The sequence below is a fragment of the Mustela nigripes genome, chromosome 7 (genome assembly GCF_022355385.1).
Source record: "Mustela nigripes isolate SB6536 chromosome 7, MUSNIG.SB6536, whole genome shotgun sequence".
Lineage (NCBI taxonomy): Eukaryota > Metazoa > Chordata > Mammalia > Carnivora > Mustelidae > Mustela > Mustela nigripes.
The window spans coordinates 99,559,104-99,584,249 of record NC_081563.1 but is presented as its reverse complement, the minus strand read 5'-3'; the positions used below and the strand labels follow the sequence as shown (position 1 = coordinate 99,584,249).

The 25,146-nt window shown below is 40.9% G+C and overlaps 1 protein-coding gene across 2 annotated transcripts in view; it reads right to left on the bottom strand.

Annotated features, from left to right (window-relative positions):
• The window catches only part of KIF16B (kinesin family member 16B), a 284,713-nt gene that overhangs the window by 13,749 nt on the left and 245,818 nt on the right, over positions 1-25,146 (bottom strand). For both annotated transcript variants that reach the window (XM_059406507.1, XM_059406508.1), the window contains one exon: positions 19,376-19,459. In XM_059406507.1, the coding sequence (XP_059262490.1) occupies positions 19,376-19,459 (84 nt within the window). The remainder of the gene's footprint in view (positions 1-19,375; positions 19,460-25,146) is intronic.

Sequence of the window (25,146 nt, the reverse complement as noted above, 5' to 3'; positions counted from 1 at the left end):
AACTGCAAAAAAGGCATTTTTGGAAACTGGAAGAGAAGCACTATAAATGGAAAAGAAAAGGTGAATCAGCAGCAACAGATATGAAAAAGCATGATATCCCAGCCTACCGAGATGGTTAGAGCAGACGGTCTTCTTGCTCATAGCACTTATCCACAGAGCTCTGAAATAAAAAATCTGCAGTCCGCTGGGGCTTTGTTTCTAGTCAGCTACAAAATCCACCAAGAAAAAGGTGACAGCATCATTGACTGCCATTTTCAACTCTGATTAACAATTACTTTCCTGATTTTAGTATTAGTTTCTCAATTTTACTTAAAAATAATATGAAACAGGTGATCTCAGGAAACAAATTGGACAAAGTCCTCAGTTTTTGTTTTTGTTTTTTGTTTTTTTTGGTTGCCTAGAATGAATATATGTAAATGCAACCACATTGCTGTGAATTCCTGGGAACAGAAATAAGTCTATCTAAAAATGGATGGGAGCTTACGACAGGCAAACAATGAAGACAAAAAGTTGTGTGGAATTGGAACAAACTGATGTTCTTACCCATTTCTTTATCCCAAATATTGTTTCAAAGGGCTGCAACATATGCTGATTCATTACTGCTATGAAATATAAGTGACATACAGAAAAAAAAGGGGAGGAACCATTAAAGGAAAAAAGTAACTACCTGAATTCTAAAACAAAAATGCAGTTTTCAAAAGCAATAAAAGGACAGTGCAGAGGTTCACTGGCAAAGACCACAGTGCACATCTTGAGGAAAAGCAAAATTTACAGGGCGCCTGGGTGGCTCAGTCGGTTAAGCATACAACTCTTGATTTTGGCTTAGATCATGATCTCAGGGTTGTGAGATCAAGCCCTGTGTTGGACTCTGCACTGGACGTTGGTAGAGCCTGCTTAAGATTCCCCGTGTCCCGGTGCCCCTCCCTCCAGCTCCCTCTCTCTCAAAAAAAGGCACAACTTACTTGGAAAACAAATCTCAATAAATGGAGCTAAGGGAATCAAAGCATCTTCGAGAAAGTCTAATTCAAATTTATAAAAGAGAAAGGATGATTCCCAAATGCTGATATAAACAGTGAGCAGAAGACTACTAGAGACTGGACAGAAAAAGTGGTTCTTAAGATACACAGATGCACAGGAAGAATTTTGCATATGTCTTTCGGGCTGTTGCAATGAACAGAATGGATAAAGATGAACTGTACAGAAGTCCATGGAAATAAATACAACCAATTAGTGCTGGAAGTAAGAGACTAGGCCCTCTGGTTTGTAACAGTACTAAGAGATGCAAAAGCAACAAGCACCGTGTTAAAACAAGGGAAGGAAGAATGTGGTGGATCACACTGCCCAGTGCTTCTCAAACACTTTGCAGAGAAGCACCAACTGAAGGGGGCAGGGGAGGAGAGAGAGAGACAGAAAGAAATGGAAAACAGAGGAGACAGGAAAATTCGAGGAAGACCCAGCCAGGGGGTTCAACACAAACAAATGGGATTCCAGAAAGAAACAACAGGAAAAAACCCTACAGAGGGAAATCATCACGAAAACCACCTAGAAATGAAGGACACGAGACAGAGAATGCACGTGGAGTGTTCTGCAGAACTGAGGGGCTGCTCACCAAAGTGGAACCATGAACACTCGGAACCCTGGAGACAGAGGATGGCCCCACCATACAAGACAAGGAAGCAATCCTTTTGAAATTCTGAAAGAACATGGTTTCCACTAACATATACATCCAGCCAGTGGGTGGGTGAAGAAGGACATGTTCAGGCATGTCTCTAGAAATTTACCTCTTCTCTACGCTCTCTCAGGAAGCTACTAGAGACGAGCTCCATCACAATCACAATCAGGGAGTCAAGCAAGAAAGGAAAATATGGGGCACAGGAAGCAGGGGAAACACTTCAAGAGACAGCAGAGGATGACAGAGATGCAAGATCAGAGTACTTGTAGCTCAGCCTGACTAGAAGAGGCAAGAAGTTTCCAGACGAGAGTTCATCAAGGAGACGGTGTTCATGAAACACCCAACGGTCTCAGTATTTCCACACATCGAAACAAAAATTAGAAAGAAACAACCTGCGAATGCAATTTTAGTCTGTAGGAAAATACCAAAATGTAATCATGAGGGTTCTACTGGGGAAAGGGGAATGGAGGGTACGCCCGGAAGGCGGAGGACTGCTTTCCAGAAAAGCCTAGTACAACTATTCGAGTATATCCATAACTGGCACTGATTAAAAAAAAAAGAGTTTTAAAATCTTTTTCTCTCCTTAGAAAAATGGTCAGAAGGGATCTATGTCCAAGCAGAAGAGGAATTCCCTCTGGGCAGTGCCTCCATTTCATATCCCACGAAAGCAGAGATGGAGGGAGTTAATTTTCGGAAGATCTTGGCGAGAGAGGTAAAGGGCTTTCTGATTCACGGCAAGCAAGAGTGGAGAAAGGAGCTAAGTTACAGGGCTGTCCATACTCAGGTTCCTATCCAGGGCAGCACTCGGCTCTGCCTGGGACCCTCTGAGAAACATGCAGAATGTGCTTCTCATTTACCCATACTTCTGTCTCTCACTTTGGGAGGCTCCGACAGGCCCCACACCTCCGTCCACACTCTGGGCTGCAGCCGGAGGGAGAAACAGGGAGAGCCCAAGGCGCTGTGGCACACGGTGGGGCTGTTCTCCACGGCCGTGGCCAGAATCACCCAAGACATGGAATGGCTGTGGAATGGGACTGGAGCTGGTGATGATTAAGGGGATCCCAGCTTTAGCCGTGAAGAGGGAGGTCTTCACTCGGTGGTGCCTGCTGACCTCCCTGGGGAGCCAGGGTACTGGGGGGAGGGGAAGGGTAGTCTTTGCTCTTGGCTCCAGCTGCTTTTTTCCCTCCGCAGCATCCTTACTTAGTCTTTAGCCTTTGTGGTTTTCTGATGAGGGCTTTCTGATTCACGGCAAGCTTACTCATTATTTTCCCAAGAATAAACAAGCATTTTTAACAGATTTAATATCCAAGTTTTACTGCCACCTTAGGCTATAACACAGAGGTGACTGTGGCTCAAGCACAGGCCTAAGTGAGTTCATGGTCAAAATGATTCCAGAGCATTCAGAGGATAAAGAGCTACCTACAAGCCCCCACCCCACCTCTTAGCCAACATCCACGGGGCTGGGCTGTGGCAGCTCCACAGGAATGAGCCAGAACAGCTGCCTGCACTAAGGGAACAGGGCTGTGCTGCCATCATTTCCAGAAACTCCTGTGTTTTAGGTTTTCACGACAAGAACGGATTTTTCTTTTATTCTATTACAATACTCCTATATATCTACATCCAGCATTGAATTATATCTATAATTGATATCTCTATATACATCTAGAGCCTATGTCTATATTTTACCTATATAACTATATTTATAACTATGCCTCTATTTGTATAATATAATCTATAATTAAATCTGTGTAACTTATCATATATCATGGCTTATGTTATTTTATAATAATACTTCATTGTACGAGAAATTTCCTCCTCCAGTGAGTCTTAACAAGATGGTGACTGCATTTAAAACAACACAGTCAGGAGGTGCTAAATGACGATGTGGTCACATGACGGTGCAGAAAGGGACTAAGAACTTCACGGTGGGGCCACTGATTTATTTACATCAAGGATGATATATACACTGGGGTAAGAGAAAAATAGCCTCAGGCAGACATGAGCAAGTGTAACTGACAAAACAGGGGTACTAGCAATACAAACATGTTACGATCGTGTATACGTGATTCAAAATCGTCATTAATTCCAAAACAATTTTTAAAATTTTTATTTGAGAGAGAAAGAACATGAGTGGGATGGGAGGGGCAGGTGAAGAGGGAGAAGCAGGCTCGAGCCTGCTGAGCAGGGAGCCCAGGACCCTGCAATCATGACTGACCTGAGCCAAAAGTAGGTGCTTAACTAACTGAGCCACTCAGGCGCTATCCCCCCAAAACAATTTTAATAACATGGGCATCATCAGAGGTGGTCAATGTCTTCTTGACCATCCAGGGCTCTCTCTCAGGTATGGCTACTCTTTTTTTTTTTTTTTTAAGATTTTATTTATTTATTTTACAGAGATTACAAATAGGCAGAGACTCAGGTGGGGGGGGGGCAGACACCCTGGTCAGGAGAGATCCTGATGCTTGATCCCAGGACCCTGAGATCATGACCTGAGCCAAAGGCAGAGGCTTAGCCCACTGAGCCAACCAGGTGCCCCAGGTATGCTACTCTTTACCATATTTTTAGCTGTATTTCTATCTGACGCTTCCCCCTGGGGCCTGGGAGCTAATTAAGTGCTCCAGCTTAAAAGACCTTTCCTTCTCCCCAGTGTTGTGCCACAGCATGAATGTGAGCTGTAAGGGGTGGCAGATGAGAAAATATTAAAATGGTATTTAATTAAGCAGAGTAAACAGTAAGGTCAATAGCATCTTGAAGCTGACATCTGTCTCTGAACAAGCAGGCAAGCTAGCTCCAGGTATGGGCGACAGAGAAGGGAGCTTATGCTGCAGGCTCCCATAGTCCAGCCAATTGTAATATCTACTTGTGTTTCAGAGGCAATGAGACATTTAATAAAAGAAAACAAATAGTGATGCCTTGCTGTATCTAGGAAGAGAGTAGGAACAGCCCTCCAGCTGTTTAGCACTGCAATGTTCAGGCTTCATTTCATTTTGCTTTTAAAAGTAACCAGGGAAATGAAAAATGTTCTATACGGAACTCCATGAAGAGAGCTTGCAGAGCTCCTAAACCTAACATCTTGAGCTGTGCTGTGTTACTTTCATCTGACGCCATTTCAATAAATAGGAAAGAGTTGGAGAATCTCTGTTAGGTATTTGTCAAACCCCAAACACCTTGTAAATGAGCAAGGGACCTGGAGAGATGACAGGCGTTACTGATTTACTGCTGGGATGGCACATGAGTTGGGACTGTAGTTGGGACTGATGTTAGAATATCAAAAGTCCAACAAATGGTAAAATTGCAATTGTATCTGGGGTGAGCAGAATGGCTTCTGTCACAGTTAATCCTATGCCTCAACTTCACTGCCCCCAAATTTAGTCAAACAGTGTGGCTTGTCCAGGAGGCTGTTGTGGGGTGAGAGGGACATTTGAGTGAACAGACTGAGTAAAGCAGATATTGTCCTCCCTAATGCGGGAGCATCAGTCAATCAGTTGAAGGCTTGCACAGAACACTGACCCTTCACGGAACTCCAGCCTGGCTACCCTGAGCTGGGACACTGGTCTTTTCTTGCCCGTGGCCATGAATGGAAAGATCAGCTCTTCATGGGTCTCAAGACTGCTGGCTTTTTGCATGGAATTTACACCATCATCTCTCAGTGCGCTTAGGCCTTTGGGCTCAGACTGGAACCATTCCATTGGCTCTCCCCAGTCTCCATCTTGCTAACTGCCTAGCTGGGGATTTCTCAGCCTCTACTATCATGTGAGCCACTCCTTATAATAAATCTCTTTACACACACACACATACACACTTACTTTATTGGTTCTATTTCTCTGGAGAGCCCCAACGACTCCTGTTTCCAAAACCAAATTAATGAAGTGGTAAAAAAAATAAAACACTATTTTGATACCGTAAGTTACATGAAAAAATGTAAAATTCACAAATACATTTAATACCAGATTTCTCTGTGGTGATGGAGGTCCAGGTCTTAGGCGTCCATACAGCTTCCATTACCACTTGCAGCTCTCATTCAATGGAGTGACAAGCCATGCTGATTCTACCTCTTGTGTATCTATCCATCTACTTTTCTCCATCCCAAGTGCCATCACCTTGTCCTTCAGGCCACAGTGGTATCTTACTGAAGATAGCTACAACCTGGTCATTGCCCTTCCTGCCTCCTATCTCCCCTGCTCCCACCTACTCACCACTCTATTCCTCCACTTAAAACACTCCACTGGCTCCTCCTTGTTCACCAGATCAGGTCCAAAGTCATGGAGATGGCTTTGGCATCTGGCTTTTCCATCCCTGTCTATCTCTTTACCACTCTCATTTTTTTTGGTCCCACTCTCATTCTGCTGAATCAAAATATACTGGAACAAAGTCTGAAAATCTGAAATCAAGATAATTTCAAAGGTCAGCCATACAGATTTCAGAACCACTACTTTGGAAATCACATCCTCTGGTAACTGCAAAGGCAGCTTGTGACTATCCCTGGAGTTGTGACAGCGGCCTGTGATTACTTGTTGAGTCTGTCCTAACAGATTTAAGAGTTCTTTGAAGACAGGCACCATGGTCTGACACATGTAGGACAATCGAGGCATGGAAAGTAGTTTTGAGCATGGACAATTGTCAGTGCACTGCTTTCATAAAGATCAAAGATTACAAGTGACGACCACACACTTCCTCTCAGATGGGATCTTGCCAAAAAAACAAAACAAAACAAAACAAAACAAAAACAAACCTAGACTAGATCAAGCTTCTCAATCTAAGTACTGGTTTTCAGAAAATGCAGATTAGAGGAGCTTGATGAATGATACGGTGAAGATGCCATATTAGCAAAACCAAAATGTAAGAATTCAGTGGATAAATGGGATGGTTTCATTGACAACAAATGGTGACAAGAAAAGAGGGAAGGGAAAGCTATAGCTCATTAGACACTTTAAAGGCATATCAACCAATGCCATGTGTGGATATTATTTGGCTCTTGATTCATCTATTGGAAAAATAAAAACAAACAAAAAAAATGAGAGAAAATTGGTGTGGCCTAAACATTGATGGGTTATTTATTTTAAGAGATTAGCTAATTCTTAGGATGTGTATGTGTGTATGTGTATGGATGTGTGATGATAATGGTTATGTTTTAAAAAACAGAGCGTCTATATGAAAAGATGCTCAACATCGCTCAATATCAGGGAAATACAAATCAAAGCCACAAGGAGATACCACCTCACACCAGTCAGAATGGCTAAAATGAACAACAGGAAAAAATGGCTGTTGGTGAGGATGTGGAGAAAGGGGAATGCTCTTGCACAATTGGTGGGAATGCAAACTGGTACAGCCACTCTGGAAAACAGTATGGAGATTCCTTAAACAAGTTAAAAATAGAACTATCTTATGATCCAGCAATTGTACTACAAGTTATTTACCCAAAGGACACAAATATACTGATGTTTATAGCAGCATTATTATGTTTATAGCAGCATTATCAACAATGGCCAGATTATGGAGAGAGCCCAGATGTCCACTGACTGATGAACAGATAAAGAAGAGGTGGTATAAATACAGAATGGAATATTACTCAGCCATCAAAAAGAATGAAATCTTGCCATTTGCAATGATGTGGACAGAACTAGAAAGTATTAAGCTAAGCAAAGTAGGTCTGTCAGAGAAAGACAAGTACCATATGATTTCACTCATATGTGGAGTTTTAGGGGAAAAAAAGGTCAATGTATGGGAGGGGGAAAGAAAAGAGAGAGGGGAACAAACCAAATTAGACTCTTAAGGTAGAGAACAAACTGAGGACTGATGGAGGTAGGGGGGTAGGCAATGAACTAAATGGGGGATGGGTATTAAGGTGGGCACTTGTTATAATGAACACTGGGTGTTATATGTAAGTGATTAATCACTAAATTCTATCCCTGAAATTAATATTATGCTATATCTTAACTAACTAGAATTTAAATAAAAATTTGGAAAAAAATAAGTAAAAAATAAAAAGTTACAATGTCTTGCTTTTTAAGAGGTACAACCTAAAATACTTATGGATAAAATATACGATGTATGGTATTGGTTTTAAATTAATCAAGTGTGTGTGCCGTGCCATGCCTAGGGGTACAAATGAAATAGACTGGAAACATGCTAATGAAGTGTTGAAGTTGGGTAACTTGGGAGGGCACAGTGGGGTTCGTTACATTATTCTTTTTGGTTTTGTCAATATTGTCCTGAGAAATAAGGTGAAAAAGGAGGTAGAATAGGTCATTGATTTCTATATTACACTATTTCAAAGTTTCTTTAATGCATCACTGTTTGTCAAGTGGGAGGTGGCTGCATAAACCTTCACAGAACAGAAATGGGCAAATGGAATGGGACTGCATTCTTTGATAGGAAGAACTACTCGAACACCTGATATTAACAAATACAACACTCTTTGGGAAACCCAATTCCTCTTGTGAACCAGAATGGGTTGCGAAGAATTACCAAAGATTACCAAGAAGACCTGGGGCCATGTCCTTCAGTAAAGATGTCCTCTCCTCTTTTCCGTGAGAATTTCTAGCCACACTTTGATGCTAAAATGAATGTGCTCAAGTTCTTCTGGCTCTTCATACTAAATTGATAGAATGGAGGGACATTTAGTTTTAGTACAGGAGAAAGTTAAGAGGTAGAGGAAAGGGCAACCTATATTGGAGATTTTTTTTTTTTTTAAGTGACACTTGAAGAAAAACTCCTTACAAATTATACTGTGTAATTAAATGTAATAATAGGTCGCTTAGAATATCCTAAGTGATATTACACGAGAGACGAGCACAAAGGTCCTCTGAACCAAATGTCAATGTGAAAAAGTCTTTGTAGTAATATATGAAAATTACAGGGGGAAAGGATCTTTGTAACCATTTGTCAATTACATAAATATTCCAAGTGGCCTTTAACTTTGTTTTATAGTTGCATGCAATTACAAGAGATTTCCTTTTTTGTTTCTGTGTTGAAATGTTGTAATTTCAAAGACTGTTCTTTGGATGGGCACCTCATTAATTTGCAGACTCTGAAAAGCACTGACTCATATATACACAGATATCTACTCTGAGTTTGGAAAGAGAGAGTGAATAAAAATCATGCTTGGTAAAGACAGATAAAATAGTGACTTTCAAGTTTCAGAATAATGAGTGAGCTGATCTTAATGGAAAATATATTATCATTTGCTTAAAAGTGGATAACATGTGTATGAAAAATATTATTGGCTTAGAGGATGATTACCTTTCTTTTAACAAGAGTTTAACCTTATACTCATAGGAAAAATGTGTAATGGTATCAAATCCACTCACCAACCCATCTATGCATTCTTCGTCCCTCTTTTGGTTTAGCAAAGGGACAATGGAAAAATAAGAGGATGGAGGGAGGACAGAAGTGAAAGAGGAATGAGGAGAAAAAAGAAGGAAAGGAAGGAGATTATAAATGTATGATGTGATTACACGGTGATTTGATTTTTTTTAGCCACTATTAAAGTTCCATACCAGAGTGTCACATTTGTTATAAAGCAATGAACTGACAATGACAGATCATCACCCAAAGTCCACAGATTACATTAGGGTTCACTCCTGGTGTTGTATCATACGGAGGTGTTTCACTGCCCTAAAAATCCTCTGTGCACCCTAGTCACCACTGATCCTTCCATTGTCTCAACAGTTTTGCCTTCTCCTAATGTCATCTAGTTAGAATCATACAGTATATATGTATATGTCTTTCCAGGTTGGCTTCCTTCATTTAGTAATATGTATTTAAGTTTTTCCCATGTCTTTTCATAGCTTGATAGCTCATCTCTTTTTAGTATTGAACACTATTTAACGTTCTGGATGTACCATGAATATCCATTCACTTACTGAAGGACAACTTGGTTGCTTCCAAGTTTGGGCAATTAATTAATAAAGCTGCTATAAACAATCATGATATAAGTTTTCAAGTCATTCGGGCAAGCCATAAGGCTTGCTGACTTATGTGACTGCTGAACTGATTGGTGACAGTGTCTTTAGAGAAACTTTCACACTGTCTTTCAAAGTGGCTGTTATCATTTTTCATTCCCACCAGCAATGAATGAGAGTTCCTACTGCTCCACATCCTTACCAACATTTGATGTCCTTAGTGTTTTAGATTTTGGCCATTTTAGTAGGTATGGAGAGGCATCTCATTGTTATTTTAATTTATAATTCCCTAATGATACATTAGTGAACATCCTTTTTATAAACTTACTTGCCATCTGTATGTCTTCTTTGTTAGCTGTCTGTTCGTCTTTGCCCATTTTTTTAAAAGATTTATTTGACAGAGAGAGAAAGAGTGAGCGAGCACAGTGGGGAGGGGTAGAAGGAGAGGGAGAGAATCTCCAGCAGCCTGATATGGGGCTCAATCTCGTGACCCTGAGATTATGACCTGAGCTGAAATCAAGAGTCACTTGAGCCACCTACGTGCCCTTTTGGCAATGTTTCAATTTAATTTTTCATCATCTTATTGTTGGATTTTAAGAGTTCATTGTATGTTTTGTATAAGAGTTCTTTATCAGACATCTTTTGCAAATATTTTTTTTCCAGTCGGTGGCTTGTCTTCTCATTCTTTAGGTGCTGTCTTTTGTAGTGTAAAAGTTTTCAATTTTAATGAATTCTAGCTTATCAAAGATTTCTTTCATGGATTGTGCCTTTGATGTTGTATCTGAAAGTTCATCACCATACCCAAGGTCATCTGGGTTTTCTCCTATGCTATCTCCTAGGAGTTTTACAGTTTTTGTCTTATATTTAGGTCTATTATCCATTTTGAGTTCCTCTTTGTAAGGTCTATGTCTAGATTCATTAATTCCCCCTCTGGCATGCAGATGTCCACTTGTCCCAACACCATTTGTTGAAAAGACTATTTTTGCTTCATTGTATTGGCTTTGCATCTTTGTCAAAGATCACTTGACTATATTTATGTGTCTATTTCTGGGCTCCCTATTCTGTTCCTTTGACATCTTTGTTCTTTTGCCAATAACACACTGTCTTGATTCTGTGGCTTCTAGTTAAGTCCTGAAGTTGGCAGTTTCAGTTCTCCAACTCTGTTCTTCTCCTTTGAAATGATATTGGCCATTCTGGATGTTTTGCCTCTCCACTTAAACTTCAGAGTCAGTTTGTCCATATTCACAAAATAATTTTCTGGGTTCTGATTGGGATTACAAGGAATCTACAGATCAAGCTGGCAAGGCCTGATATCTTGACAACATTGAGTCTTCCTACTCATGAATATGAACTCTCTCATTTGTTTAGTTCTTTCATCAGAGTTTTATTTTCCTCACATAGATCTTATACATATTTTGTTAGATTTTAGCTAGATATTTAATTTTTGTGGGCACTAATGTGAATGATACTGTGTGGTTTTTTTTTTTTTTTGATACTGTGTTTTTGATTCTAAATTCTACTTGTTCATTATCAGTGTATGGGAACACAAATGACTACCTGTGTCCTGCAATCTTGCCATATGGCTTATCAATTCCAAAAAAGGCTTGACAGGCAATTTGCTGCTGGAGTTCATTCTTTCTCATACTTCCTTCTCCCCACTTTATGGCATGGATTACTCCCAGTATATATGATTTCTCAAGTAATTCCAATAACTTTACAGTTAGTCCCGCCATTTAGTAAGTGAGAAACAAGTTCAGAGATGGAAGAAAGATGCCAAGTTCACACGGACATGGGTGTATCAGAGACAGGATCAAGCCCAGGTCTGACTCTAGAACCTTCCACGTTATTCCAGTACCACACAGTTTTCTTTCTTAGCCCCAGGATCACAGCATGTCAGTTCTTCTGACTCCACAAAGCACCAAGAGGGAACAGCTGCCAAATGGGCTCAGTGTCCTCTAACGCACTGACAGTCACTTAACCCCCTTCAGAAACGCTTCTCTACTGATGATGGTATTAATGGACTAATAACAAAAAACAGTTAATGTGAATAACCAGATAACCAGAAGGAAAAAAAAAAAACGTTAATGAGGAAGAAAATGGTCCTCTGTGTGAAGTACTTCTTAAATCTCTGCCTTCATTTGATAACAGTTCTGCCATTATCCATTCTGTAAGATCAGCAGAACGTAGATGGAAAAGATGTTAAATTAAGCATAGAATTACTAGATATCTTTAAGATAGCTAAATGAATGAGAAAACTTAAGGGTTTTTTACCTCCTGAAATTTACTTTGGAAACTGAAAGGGCCCAATCTATAAGATGTTAAAACCCAATGATTCTATTGTTAGAAATCTAAGACTTGAAACTAACATAAAACTAAAGGAGACTGATGCCCTGTTCTTGGTCAGAAAAAACAGACTATATGTGTTGCTGGCATGATAAGTGAGGAAAGTGACTCTTGGCAGTGGGCAGTGGGGGGGGGGGGTAAGTGAGGGAGGGTGGCATCAATACTGAAAACCAGTATTTGGCATTTGTGTTTAGTAGATAAGGCATTTGAACTATCATGACTTACTTTGGAAACAACTCTTCATTTAGCACACTATTTCCATTAGAAAGGATAATACTTATAAACTCTTGGTATCCCTTTATTGTAAGAAAAAGGAAAAGGAAAGAAAAACAGCTAGGAGCTGGCTGGGTACTTACAGCTAAGTTGTGTTCTCTTGTCAATCGTAAACAATTTCAAAGAATACTAACACCAGGCAAGTCTGCTCTGATCCTGAAGAAGCCACGTGGATACACACACAGACCATTCTATAAACTCATCCAGATACAGACAAAAGCATGAATGGTGTTCAAATCATAAACACGAACAAATATCTCACTATTTTGGCTAATGTGGGTGACTGCTTTTGTATCAATCATAGTTTTAACATCACTCTCTTCTTGCCTTCTAGGTAAGAATTACTAAGACACCCAAGCATAGAATCAGCCCAGCATCCAGTCCAGAACAAAGCCCCACTTCCTTTCACTCTCCCTGAAATCACCTAAAATAGGCCAAATCCTGCTGTAAGTTCTTTGTAACACCCTTTGGCTGGGATACTTCCCATTGCATATGTCCTTCCTGAGTACAGTGAATCGATACATTTAACATGGTTCAAAAAGAGCTATATTTCTGGGGGTTTCTGCTGAAAAGCACTGACACCTGTCTAGTTTTTCAGGGGCAGAAGCTCAGGAGCTATAGCGGGTGTCAGCTGGGGACCCCACGGTGGGCAGTTGTGCGGTCAGTAACCCAGGACACACGCGAGGAGAACTGACCAGCTGGGAACAGAAGCTATAGAACTGTGGAGGAAGCGAGCTCATTTCTTTTCTTTTCTTTCTTTCTTCTTCTTCTTCTTTTTTTTTTTTTTTTAAAGATTTTATTTATTTATTTGACAGACAGAGATCACAGGTAGGCAGAGAGGCAGGCAGAGAGGTAGGCAGAGAGAGAGGAGGAGGCAGCCTCCCACCGAGCAGAGCCTGATGTAGGGCTCGATCCCAGGACCCTGAGGTCATGAGCAGAGCCTTAACTCGCTGAGCCGCCCAGGTGCCCCCAAGTGAGCTCATTTCTTAATAATCCTGCACCTCTTCTCTTTCCTCACAATGGAGAACAGCTTGATCACGCTTAAGTCGTCAGAAAACATTTCTAGTTTTCAGATTATAATTTTACAGGTTGAAAGAAAGGCTGGCATTACAGGGAGAGACTCTTGACATCCTCCAGGTGCCACCGTGAATACGAACACCCCCATCGTGACAGTGTCGTTGCCCTCAGATGCTGATCTTGCCAGTACAGGTGACAAACTGAGATACTCATACTGTTACATGTTACAGCTGTTGGTGGATGGGGCTCTTCTGTCCTTTCCTGGCTTGCAAGCATGTCTATAACATGCTGTAAAGGCTCCGTCGCTGCCATCACTGCCATCAGCACCGCCATCACCACTAGCTTCACTGCCATCACTGTCGCACCCAGAGGCCTGGAGTCTTCTCTGGAGCAGAGTCCACATTATGTACAGGACCCCCTTCAACCGTAAGATCAACTCTAGGTAGGTGGTGCTGGTTGTGTTTATCCTCACTCTGCAGATAAGGAAACTGATCAAGTGACATTAAAGGACCCCAAAAGGGCAGCACAGGGATTGAAGACTGGATGATCTGCCCCAAGGCCCACACTCTTAGTTACCATATTGCTTTTTACCCTTACTAAGGCCTTAGCTTATGAGATGAAAATGGGGAAGAAGTAAAGATGTAGCCTTGGGCTTGCTGCATGTTCTTAGTCCTTTCAAGAAAACTTCCTAGAAATCTCTTGGGTTCTTACTTCCAAAGGTGGCTATATTATTCTTGAAAGCTTTATCATTTTAGAGGATTTCACTTGTTTTCATTAATTACAGATCGCTCCTTGAAATGATGGACTATTAAGATGATTAGCAGAAACGTCTCCAAGTAGATGATAATGTTCCCTGAAATTCATAACTAAAAAATGCGCCTCTCACCAATCAACAAAAGTAAAACAGAAAACTCATTAATTTGGGGTTAATGTGGACGGATTTTCTGATATTCATTGAATAATTCAATGAGTCTGTGAGGCATGTGTGAAATACCATGGGATAGTTAAGAATTCAGTGAGATGTCAATACTGTTGCCTTCAAGTAACTTAAGAGTGCAACAGCGGAGGTATGAGACATAAAGCCAAACAGTGACAGGAGTCTTATCAGGAATGGAGGTGAGATTTCCTGAACATTATAGAATCAAACAAGTGTTTTAGACTCTTGTATTGCAGTGTGACAGAGAATTTTCATGTCTACTGAATCTACATGGAATAAAAAGGGGGGCACCTGGGTGGCAGAGTCGGTTAAGAGTCTGACACTTGGTTTCAGTTCAGGTCATGATTTCAAGGTCATGAAATCCAGCTCCTTAGCAGAGAGTCTGCTTGAGATTCTCTCTCTCTCTCTTCCCCCCTGCCCCTCCCACTCATGCTCCCCTCATCTCTCTAAAATAAATAAATAAATCTTTAAAAAATAAAAGAACTCTGCTTGCATTTCATATGACCTTTCTATTTCATTTTTTCATTTCACATTTCTAGTAATTAACTCTCATTCATTTTGCAAAAGTACTGATAAATGATCAAGTATAGATAATTGGTTCTTTACCACTGAAGTCTGAGAAGCAGTATATTCTAAAGCTGTGGTTAAGGCCTAGTGTTAGTATCATACCACATCTTACTTATTAGAACTCAATCTGAGGGGTGGCCTGGGTGGCTCAGTCCTTAGGCGTCTGTCTTTGGCTCAGGTCCTGATCCTAGGGCCCAGGGATCGAGCCCCACATCAGGCTACTTGCTCAATGGGAAGCCTGCTTCTTCCTCTCCCACTCCCCCAGCTTGTGTTTCCTTTCTCGCCATCTATGGCTGTCAAATAAATAAAGAAAATCTTAAAAAAAAAACAAACTCCATTTGATAGCCATTTGGATATACATATAAGAATATACTACATATGTTTTTTATATATAATACTTGCATGTAATATTTAAAGTCACAAAAATATCTTTAAAGATATTCTGAGTTTATACTCTTTGGTAATTCAGAGAAGAAATAAATCTTCATAGGAATTATGTGACATCAAGGCTAAAGATACGCCTTAAAAATACACAAAAGCAGGAGCAATTGAGATTCAGAACCTTTGATGAGCCATGAAGCAAATATTTAAAAATCAACAATTAACGATAAGCATTTTTCCTTAAATGAAAAAAGACAAGGTTATAATGAAAGGTCACTCTTATCGTTGTGTCCAAATAACAGATGAGGACAAAAGAGATGAGAAATACTGTGTTGTTCTAGAGTTTTTTCAGTTGTAGAACACTGCTTGGCATAGAGTAGGTGCTCAATTGCTGAATGGAAAAAAAAAAAAAAAGGTAGTGAAGAATAAATAACCAGGGGTACCTGGGTGGCTCAGTGGGTTAAAGCCTCTGCCTTCAGCTCAGGTCATGATCCCAGGGTCCAGGGATCAAGCTCCGCATCAGGCTCTCTGCTCAGCGGGGAGCCTGCTTCCCCCTATCTCTCTCTGCCTGCCTCTCTACCTACTTGTGATCTCTGTCTGTCAAATAAATAAATAAATAAAATCTTAAAAAAAAAAAAAAAAAGAATAAATAACCAGGCAGCGGATCTTAGTTAACACTGTGGTATAATGCTGGAAGATATTTTTTCAAAGGAGGAGCCATTTCTTTAGGGGAAGACCCAGTTGCGTTCCAAACTTAGAGCATGCTAATATTTAAAGAGAGGGGCTTGCTTTGAAGGATGTTCTAGTATGAGCTGAGGCTTTGTCTGTGACCAGGTGTAAGACCTTTCTCTATCCTTCTCAGGACTTGATTTCCTTGCCTGTACAACAGAGATGATAATAGAGCTTACCTCACAAGCTAAGTGGGAGGAGCACATGACATATGAGCCTTTCGCTCATGCCCAGTGCTCAGTTAATCCTTAGGAAATGAGAGATAGCAGGAGCATTCCGTGGAAGCAGACGATGCTGCCAATTTTGCACCATCCCGACCTACAACAATGGCAATTTTTTACGGTTTGACCTAATGGTAAATGTATCTGGCTTCAAATACAGTAAGAAGAACCTTTCTGGTCAAAATAGCTCATCAGAGACCGATATATCTGTTTCCTGTCACCTCCACTATCATATCTGCCAACGTCTGTCTCCTGGGCTGCTGTCCAAGCTACAAGAAGGGATGTATGAGCCTGGGAGGCACATCCTGTGTGGGGGCTGTGGCTATCAGAATCCTCTGACCACTTGAGGGCAGGGTCCACCCAGGACAGGCACACCTGCACAGAACTGGTTCCTCCAGGGCTACCAGGAGGGAAGCCAGAGAGAGATCCTCCTGTCTCACAAACCTTCAAAGATTCTTCAGCTCTTTGGGAACCAAAGCATTGGGTGGGCTTTCCAGCATGAGAGGCCAACTAGAGCTGGCCCAATAACTTTGTGTGAGCGGAGCGCACACAAGGTTATCAGTGAGACACACACCAGAGGCCATATTTCTACCCCTCCCCCTCCCATCGTCACCTCCTCGATGGCTTTTTATGGGGCCATATAGGCAATGCTACACCCCCAGGCTCCCACACCCACACCACCACCGCCGCATGCACAGCTAATACCACTCTTTCCAAAGGAAGAAAATCCGTTTCCCAAGCATCTCATGACAGTTAGAAATTCCTATCAGTACCCACCGGTTTTACAAATAATTATTGTAACAGATTATATATCATGATGACAACGGAGTGTCTATGTCTTTGAGATGAAAATACTTTATACTTTCTGCTGATAAACTCAGACACAAAGTCCAAACTTTGGACACATTTTAATAAAAAGGTAGATCAAAACATAATGAATACCTGCTCAAAATGCTGCTTTATAGAGCCTACTCGGGGTGAGGCAGTTTATAAAGTGGCATGTCTGGATTTAAAAAATTGTCAGACAATTCCTTTTGAGCAAACACTATATATACTAGTGTGTACTGGTTCAAACGTAGTCTACCGAAATCCAATTTTCTGTATATGTTTACGTATTTAGTTTATCTCTAGGTCAAGTTTCATAAAGGAAATTTAAATATATTCTCTTAGAAGGAAAGAAATGTCTCATTTCTCTTTACAGTCTATATAACACCTAGCACTGTCTCCAGCATGTATAAGGAATTACATAAATGTATACTGAATTAAATCAAATGGGAAACTCAGGGAAAGTAATTATGTTAATTTTCACATGAAAATAACACTAAATCAAATGGTGACTTCGGATATTTGATGAAAAAAATAAAGTCACAATAGTCGTGGGAAATTAACTCAAGAATCTCAGATTAATTTTCCATTAAAGTGAAATTGAATTATACTCGCTCTTGCAAAGGACATGATATGCTAATATTTAACCATCAAAATTAGGAGAAATACATTTAATTTAAAACATAAGTGCCTATTTCCACGAGGTGTGGGATCCATTCTTTAAAGGCTGATGCCACAAGTAACAGTCACAAGCAATGGAAGGGGTCCTTGCATAGGCAGAGACATTAACACAGAACTCTGTTCCTCAGCTCTGTTGATGGCTTTAGTAGGGCTAAGTGACTAGGGAGGAAAGACTGAAAGAACAAACGTGGGTCCGCTTAAATACCAGGAATGAAAGAGGACCCTGAGCTGGGTTCTGACCCTGGAGGCTAGAATGGAAAGAGAAGAGTTCACCAAGGGCAGAGCTCACAAATGCACAGCACTCAGAGTGCCAATGTGTCTTCTGACTGAAGCCCTGAGAAGCTAAGCATGGCAACAGTCTATTTCCTGTTGGTTCATACACTTGCTTCTATATCCCATCATCCTTCACATTCCCATTAAAGACAAGTCTAGATGAATGAGGCAGGTAAAGGTTCGGAAAAGAAAACCAAACCCACTTCTATCGTTATTTTTACGTTTTTTTATGATACAACAGACCTTTAAGAGAATTTAATCGAGCAGGCTCACCACGCTCATCATTCCCTTGAAGGCAAGTTCTTCAGTTGGGTGTCAGGGTTGTGCCAACTCATAGAATGATTTTCAGAAATCTGCCATTATTTATCCAAGGCTCAGACATCATAAATCCAGAACTTCGAGCACGTCTCTCTCACAGTAGAACTCAAATGGCCAGGAAACATGGCTACTCCTGGAAAAGTCTTTCTTTATAAGTTCTAGACGAGGATCTCAAAGCACTCAACTGTCCCTTGTGGGCCACAGTCTCATAATTGTTCATTTCTCACTGGTTTCCACTTCTCCTCCTCTTTTGCTCTCATTGGACCCTCCCAGCCTCTGGATATCTCCCGAATTCTTGGTTCCCTGGCATTAAGTCGCCCTGGCTGTCAGTAGGAATGAGAATAATATCTCATTTTTATGTAGAACTTCAGCATTCAGAAGGGGCTCTCTTGGGCCTTCTCTTACTTGATTTCACTTGCAATAGGTCTTATTATTATTCCTCTTAAAGAAGTAGTGAAGCGGACTTTGCAAGGCCCCATGAAAGCTTGCTGACAGGAGATTGCAGTCAGCTATTTGTAATTCCATCCTGCCCACCTCGGTGGCAAGAGATACCACCTAGGAACCAGCGACCGTGCCTTTGCACAAAGACTCAGCCTCATTAGCATCAGATTCCAACCAAATGAACGACTCTACCTTGAAAAGAAATACAAACCACATAAAGCAGCCCACAATGCCCACTGGCAGTGAGTCCCTTGGAAAAACAACAGTTGTGTTGAACCAAAGTTCTCTATGTAGCCAGCTCAGAAGATAAAATTAAAATAAGCCAAACAAAACCTAACCGTGACTAAAATAGGTATGTGTCTTTTTGCTTCCAGCTCTCTCAAAAAAGTAACAATAATGCAATACTATATATCTTCAGTTAATTAATGCAAAATTTTTTTTTTTTTTTTTTTTTTTTGCAGCAAGCTTTTGTACCTCATTCTCTATTACAGACCATCTGTCTCTGTGAATAGTTAGTTCTCACCCACAGCCTGCTTCCTAACCCTTAGAATAAATGTTATCTCCTCCCAAGCCAAAAAAACGTTCTGTTAGACCAGAGTCGGATAAGGGCTTACATCTCGAGTAGATGGATACTGTTACTTTCTCATGTACACAGCAGCCACCTCTGGTGTTAATGAAGCTGCACCTTCACGCCCGTGAACAAGAGCCATGGTGTTTATAACATGAACAACTCTAACTGGTCAATCAGACGGCACAATTTCTACCCAGAGAAAGAAAAGCTTAATTCCGTTACCTCTAAGTGACTTCGCCTCTCAGCAATCACACGTTCATCCTTGTTTCCAAATAGTTTCTTTGGAGGAAACTCAAGGGTAGCAAGCTGAAAGACATATTTTATAAGAGATGGATTAATATCACACCAATGACCCTTGGGTGTTTACTAATCTATTGTTTAGAGTCACTATCATGGGGCAAAAAGGGGAAGATGTTGGGAGTTTAAAGATGACAGGTCTTCCCTTGCTTTGTCACCAACTGACTGCGTGACCTTGAACAGACAGGGCAAGATTCCATGACCGTCAAATGAGGAGGGACGGGGACTCAAAGGAAAAAAACAGATCTGAGTCTCAGTATTTTGTCTCAGGCAATGTATTAGATGCTTGGCCAGATGGTGTTTCACAAGTTTATTTGTTAAAACACAAGTTTGTTCTTCTTTTAGTCCCCTTCTTACACTAGAATTCAATTATTTTTGTGCTGAGCTAAGAATGTGAAAACTTAACTTGCACACTACCTGAACATTTTATAAAATAGTTCTGAGACCATTGTTCAGGTTCTTTAAACATTACATATTGCCTTTTTATAGCTGCTGTTACAAATGAAGAATTCCTGTGTGAAAAGAGGACCTCTCTTTGAATCTTTTCACCTCGTTCCTTAGAGAATAAAGGTTCAGAATTTGTTTTGAGCCAGGTCTTCGGATTTCATAGTTATTTTCTTTGTGCTTCTCTTCTTGGAGGTATTAAAATTGTAATAAAAAGATAAGTTTTATTATAGACTGGGAGGCAAGAAAGAACTGTATAATCTGGTGAGAACCTGACCAGCCAGTGCTGCTCTGGTTGAATGAATGCTAAGCAGCAGTAATTGCTGGTGTTGATGAAATTCACTACGCCCTGCCTTCCTCACCTGGTCGGGTTCAGACAAATCGAGAAGTCAATGAAGAATTATCAAGAAAAAATGAACAATATTTCTTCCACAACATGCCACAAATCCCTGTTTTATATATATGCAAATCTCTTACTTGATTTAAATTTTTATTACCACAGCGGGAATCAAAAATTAAGAACTGGCATTGATACACACAGTGCCTCAATATTAAAGTATAAGAATATACCGTAAGTGAACAACTTGATGAATTTTCATCTCAACACACTGTAACTGCCACCAGGAGGACATGCCCAGCACCCAGGAACTCCCCCAAGCACTCCCAGTCATGCCCTCCCGAACTCTAGAAAGGTTGACCCTACCTAGCCCGACTTCCAAGAAGTACAGCTCAGCGTTGCCTATTTTTGACTTTATGTAAATGGTACCATGCAGCACGAACTCCTTGGTGCCTGCCTTTGCCACGCTGCCCCATGTTTGTGAGATCCATTCACGTTGCTGTGTGTGTCAACAGTTTGCTCATTCATTCCTGTGGCAGTGTACTACTCCATTACATGAATATTCCGTTTATTTGTTCAACAGTCTTTCGTTACTGGGCTTTTGGTTTTAGGCCATTAGGAATTGCGCTGCTGTGAATATTTTCCCAAAGGCATTCTAATGAACTTATGCGGGGATTTCTGCTGGTCAGAGTCTTGGGAGTAAAAATGCTGCATCTTGGGGTATGAAAGTGTTCAGCTGTACTCGAAATGATCAAATGGTTTTCTGAAGTGGTTTAACTACCTGACACTCCCACCAGTAGTGACTGAGAGATCAACTGCTTCCCATTAGCTCCAAGATCTAGTGCTGTGGCTTCTCGCCTTAGCAATTCTGGTGGGTATGCAGTAGTTTCTACTGTGGTTCATGTTCGTATTTCTCTAATGACTAATGATGTTGAGCATCTTTTCACATACACACTGACCATCTGATTAGTCATTTTTGGTAAGTGTCTGTTCAACTCTTTTGGTCATTTTTTATTAGGTATCTTTTTTTCTTATTTAGAGTAATTCTCCCTTTTACTCTCTTCAAGGTATCTCTGATGACTTTATGGCCCTTTTCTAAAGTTTACTTCATTTGGGCAGACATTCACTCCTTTCATACTCTAGCACTCTCTCTACCAAAGCAGAGAAAACTGTGGAGGGATGGGGTGCACCACCCCTTCTCCTCCCTCTCTCATCAGGTTCTAATTCTGTTGCTGACTCTGAGTTTTAAAGTCAGTTCAAGAAGTGAAAGACCATGGGCACTGAGGTAAGACAGACCTAGTCTGAATCTTGGCTCGACCACTATCTAGCTGACTAGTCATGTTTCTCTCTGCCTAAATACTCTCTGCTGAAAAGGCAGAAAATGATACTAAATTTCACGAGGTTTCTGTGAAGATTCAGTGAAGTAACAACACAGAGAGTTTAGCTACTGTTCTTACTTGCTAGAGATCTGCTTATGACTAAGAAAGCACCTTGCCATTTCCTCTTGGACCCTCTTCCTATCCCTGGATTGGTGATGTGGCTTCGAGAAGCACAGGGTTTTCTGGAACCCTGGCCTCACAAGCACACACACACTTCCCATATGTTGCAGCTTAGAGAAGACAGGTACACCAAGAGTGTCTTTTGGGCTTCATCCAGCCCTGATTTTATCTTGTACAGTGTGTTTCTCCCCACTGTGGTGATGCTGGAACCTTGGCAGGCCTGCTTTCACAGTTGGTTGTTTTATCATTTTCTTATATGGCTGATGAGGTGATGTAGTTTCTGTCAGGGGAAATTTATAGTCACACTTGCGTGCTCAATCAGAAATGGTGCACTAAAAGGACTTCAGGCAGCTGAACCAGGTGGGAAGTAAGCATTTAAATGTCCCCGTCATCCCCAGCAAATACTCTATTCTGAAGCGGAGGATAAAATTTGGGGCTGTTAATATCCACCCTGTGAAATAAGTATGTATAAATTATGTGTAATACTGTCGTTCAGATTTTAGGGAAAAAAGGGTACCTGTTAACAACTTTCAGGCATATAATCAGGGGACTATAATATTCACCCATTTAACTTTAGAGACAAGGAAATGCGGTTCCAGAGTTAGGTGACACAGAAAAGTTCGCAGTCACCGGGTGGCTGGGTCCACATGAGGAATTGACGCTGACTCTACGAGTCTCACCACATGCCATAGCGGGGCCCCACAATGTATGGAATAATCCCTTTGACGTCCTCGTGGCTCCAGTATCCAGATGGAGGAAAGTAACCCTTCCTTAAGTATACCAAACCAGAAAAATGATGTGGAGCTGCTAAACGTGGTTGCAAGAGCAGCTAATAGCACCTCACTGAGGACGGGTACCCATGAAGGGAGCAGGAACACGACAGGGGAGAGCAACAGCAGTGGGAGTAACAGGTAAGGGGCTGGGTTGGGAGGCAGGCTCCCAGCAGGATTCCTGGGACCCTTAAGTTTAGTCGGACCCTATCACCTTACTTCTCTCCCTATAAAAAGTCAGAATGATGGCGGCTCTCCTTATATGTAGCTGAAGGGACACAAAGAGGAAGAGAATGACCAGAAGCAGAAGTTCCAATGTGATTCTCAATAGCAAGGCATGGTCCTGGGCCCAAGTGCTACTGGTGGGGCTGGGGCACAGGCAAACTAAAGTAGAAAGGCAAGGCTGTGAGATAAATTTAGAAGAACACCACCTTCATTAAAATAATTATATTTACATCAGAAACAGCTCTTCAACTCTCTTCCTCCCAGTAGTATGGAAATGACCTCCATTTCTCCTTTTTTAGAGAAATCTTAACATGGCTTTTTAGCCCTTGCTATCTATAAGCTCTTAGGCTAAATGAGATGAAATTGCCAATTTTGTAAGTTTAAAATGGTTGAATATCAGCAATTTCACCTGGTTAAACCCTGCATAAAACTTTTGACATTTTTAAGCAACCACTAGGGCAAAAGATACATTCCCATCTGCTTTACCTGCCAAGCGTAAGAATTCTCATTTGATGGATTATCAGTTGGCTATATCAAACTGATATTCCTTCAAAAGAATATTTCTCTTAAAGTACCCCAAAATAATACTAAACTAGAAATATATTAAAATATCCAGGGCAATGAAATGGCTAAGGAGTTGGGAACATAGGTAGGTGGTACAGGAGGCCATTTGGGGACCAATAGCTGTCGTTGACCCAGAACATTCTGTCACGGTCACCTGAATCAGGCCATCCTCCAGAAGGGTAAAAGGACACCATTGTCTTTACCTGGACTAGGGAAAGAGGACAGCAATTACTGCTTTGTTCTCAAGACCGTAATATTATAAAAATCCACGGAAGAGTTTCAAAACCTAGGATAGATAAAGGCCTAAACTGACTTTTTCTCTCTGCAAGTACGAAGTGACTGCCTCATTTACTTTATTTTATTTTATTAATTGATTGCCTCATTTATTTTAAAACAGACAGCAAAAGCAATCCTCTGTAAGTTTCATTTCTGGGTTGTGAATTAATTAAATGGTCCAAATAATTTTTAAAAAGGATAATTTACCAAGATCCCCAGAGCCACTGGTCAGGATAAAGTATGTGGAGAGCCAAAACAAGCAAAGAAATGGACAAAAAGGAAACAAATGAGAAACAGAAACTCTTATCATTTGCTGAAAGTGCCATCTGAAAAGTAATTATTTCCAACAAATTAACAATACAAGAATGGGCTAAAAGGGGGGCGATTCCAAACTCTCCCTGACTTTTCCATTCATGTCCAACATATAGCAGCATCTTTTGTGTGCTTGCTTGGTTTCTCATGTTGCACAGAGATTTCTAAGTAAGAGATACTACCTGGACATTTTCACTTCTTCTCAAGTTCTTTATATTCATAAATTTTCATTTTTATTGCCTCATTTTTTAATCTAGCAGATGGTCTAGATTTGATTTCCATGAGAAACACTGTCAGGAACAGTGAGTGGCAATCTGTAGGTAGAGGAGAGGCTCCTCTGATTTCCTCTGTCACCTGTGACAAAGGAAATACAGTGGCCCACATTTCTAAAAAAAAAAACAAAAACAAAAACAAAAACAAAAAAACACAGTTCCTTAAGTCCTATATTCCTTACAATAGCTAAATTCTAGAGGGACACAGATAAATAGTTCTGACTCATCTACAAATTATCAAAATACTGGGATTCGGTAACAAGGGAAAAATAATTTTCTTTATAGAAGATTTCATTTTCATAAAGAACAAGTGCCACCATTCTCCCCTTATACCTTTCACAGAGGGAGTGTCTCGTGTTGAAAAGTATGATTCTAACAAAAATAATCTTTCTATACACCATAACATGTAAGGAACCAGTTCTGGTTAAAGATGGTGGAGCTCATCTTCTTCAAAAGCACCATCAGAAACAACAGAAGAGATGAAAAGGAAACACTCCGTCTCCAGACTAGGAAACTGCCACAGCCCCGTACTGCAGGCCAGGTGGCACCCAGGGAAAGCACTGCTGAGGGCCTTCCTCACCTCACCTCCAAACTGCGGGCTCCATGAGTGATCCACCAAAGCAAACATCCAAACTCTCGGGCATTCCTACTACACTGTGATTAAAGAGGCTAAAAATCTAGGGACAGGGAGAAGGTGGGGGACACCTGCAGCAAACAGGAAGGTAAGAAGGGGCCGTGGGTAGAAGAACCTGGAGAAGCTCACAGTGTTAGAGGGAAGAAAGGTCTGAGGGAAAGCATTTGACCCTACAGTGACCCCACAGCCCTCGTGAACACCAGAAAATAAGGGAACAAGTGTCTTAAAACAAAGAAAAAACTGGTGGAAAGAAATTCAGAAAAATTTCAGGCAGTTTAGGTAAGGAGTAGGTTGCTGTCTTCATTATCCCCAATATTTGTCCCCCCTTGCCCTTGTGATAAACCAGTTACTTCGCTCAACAAT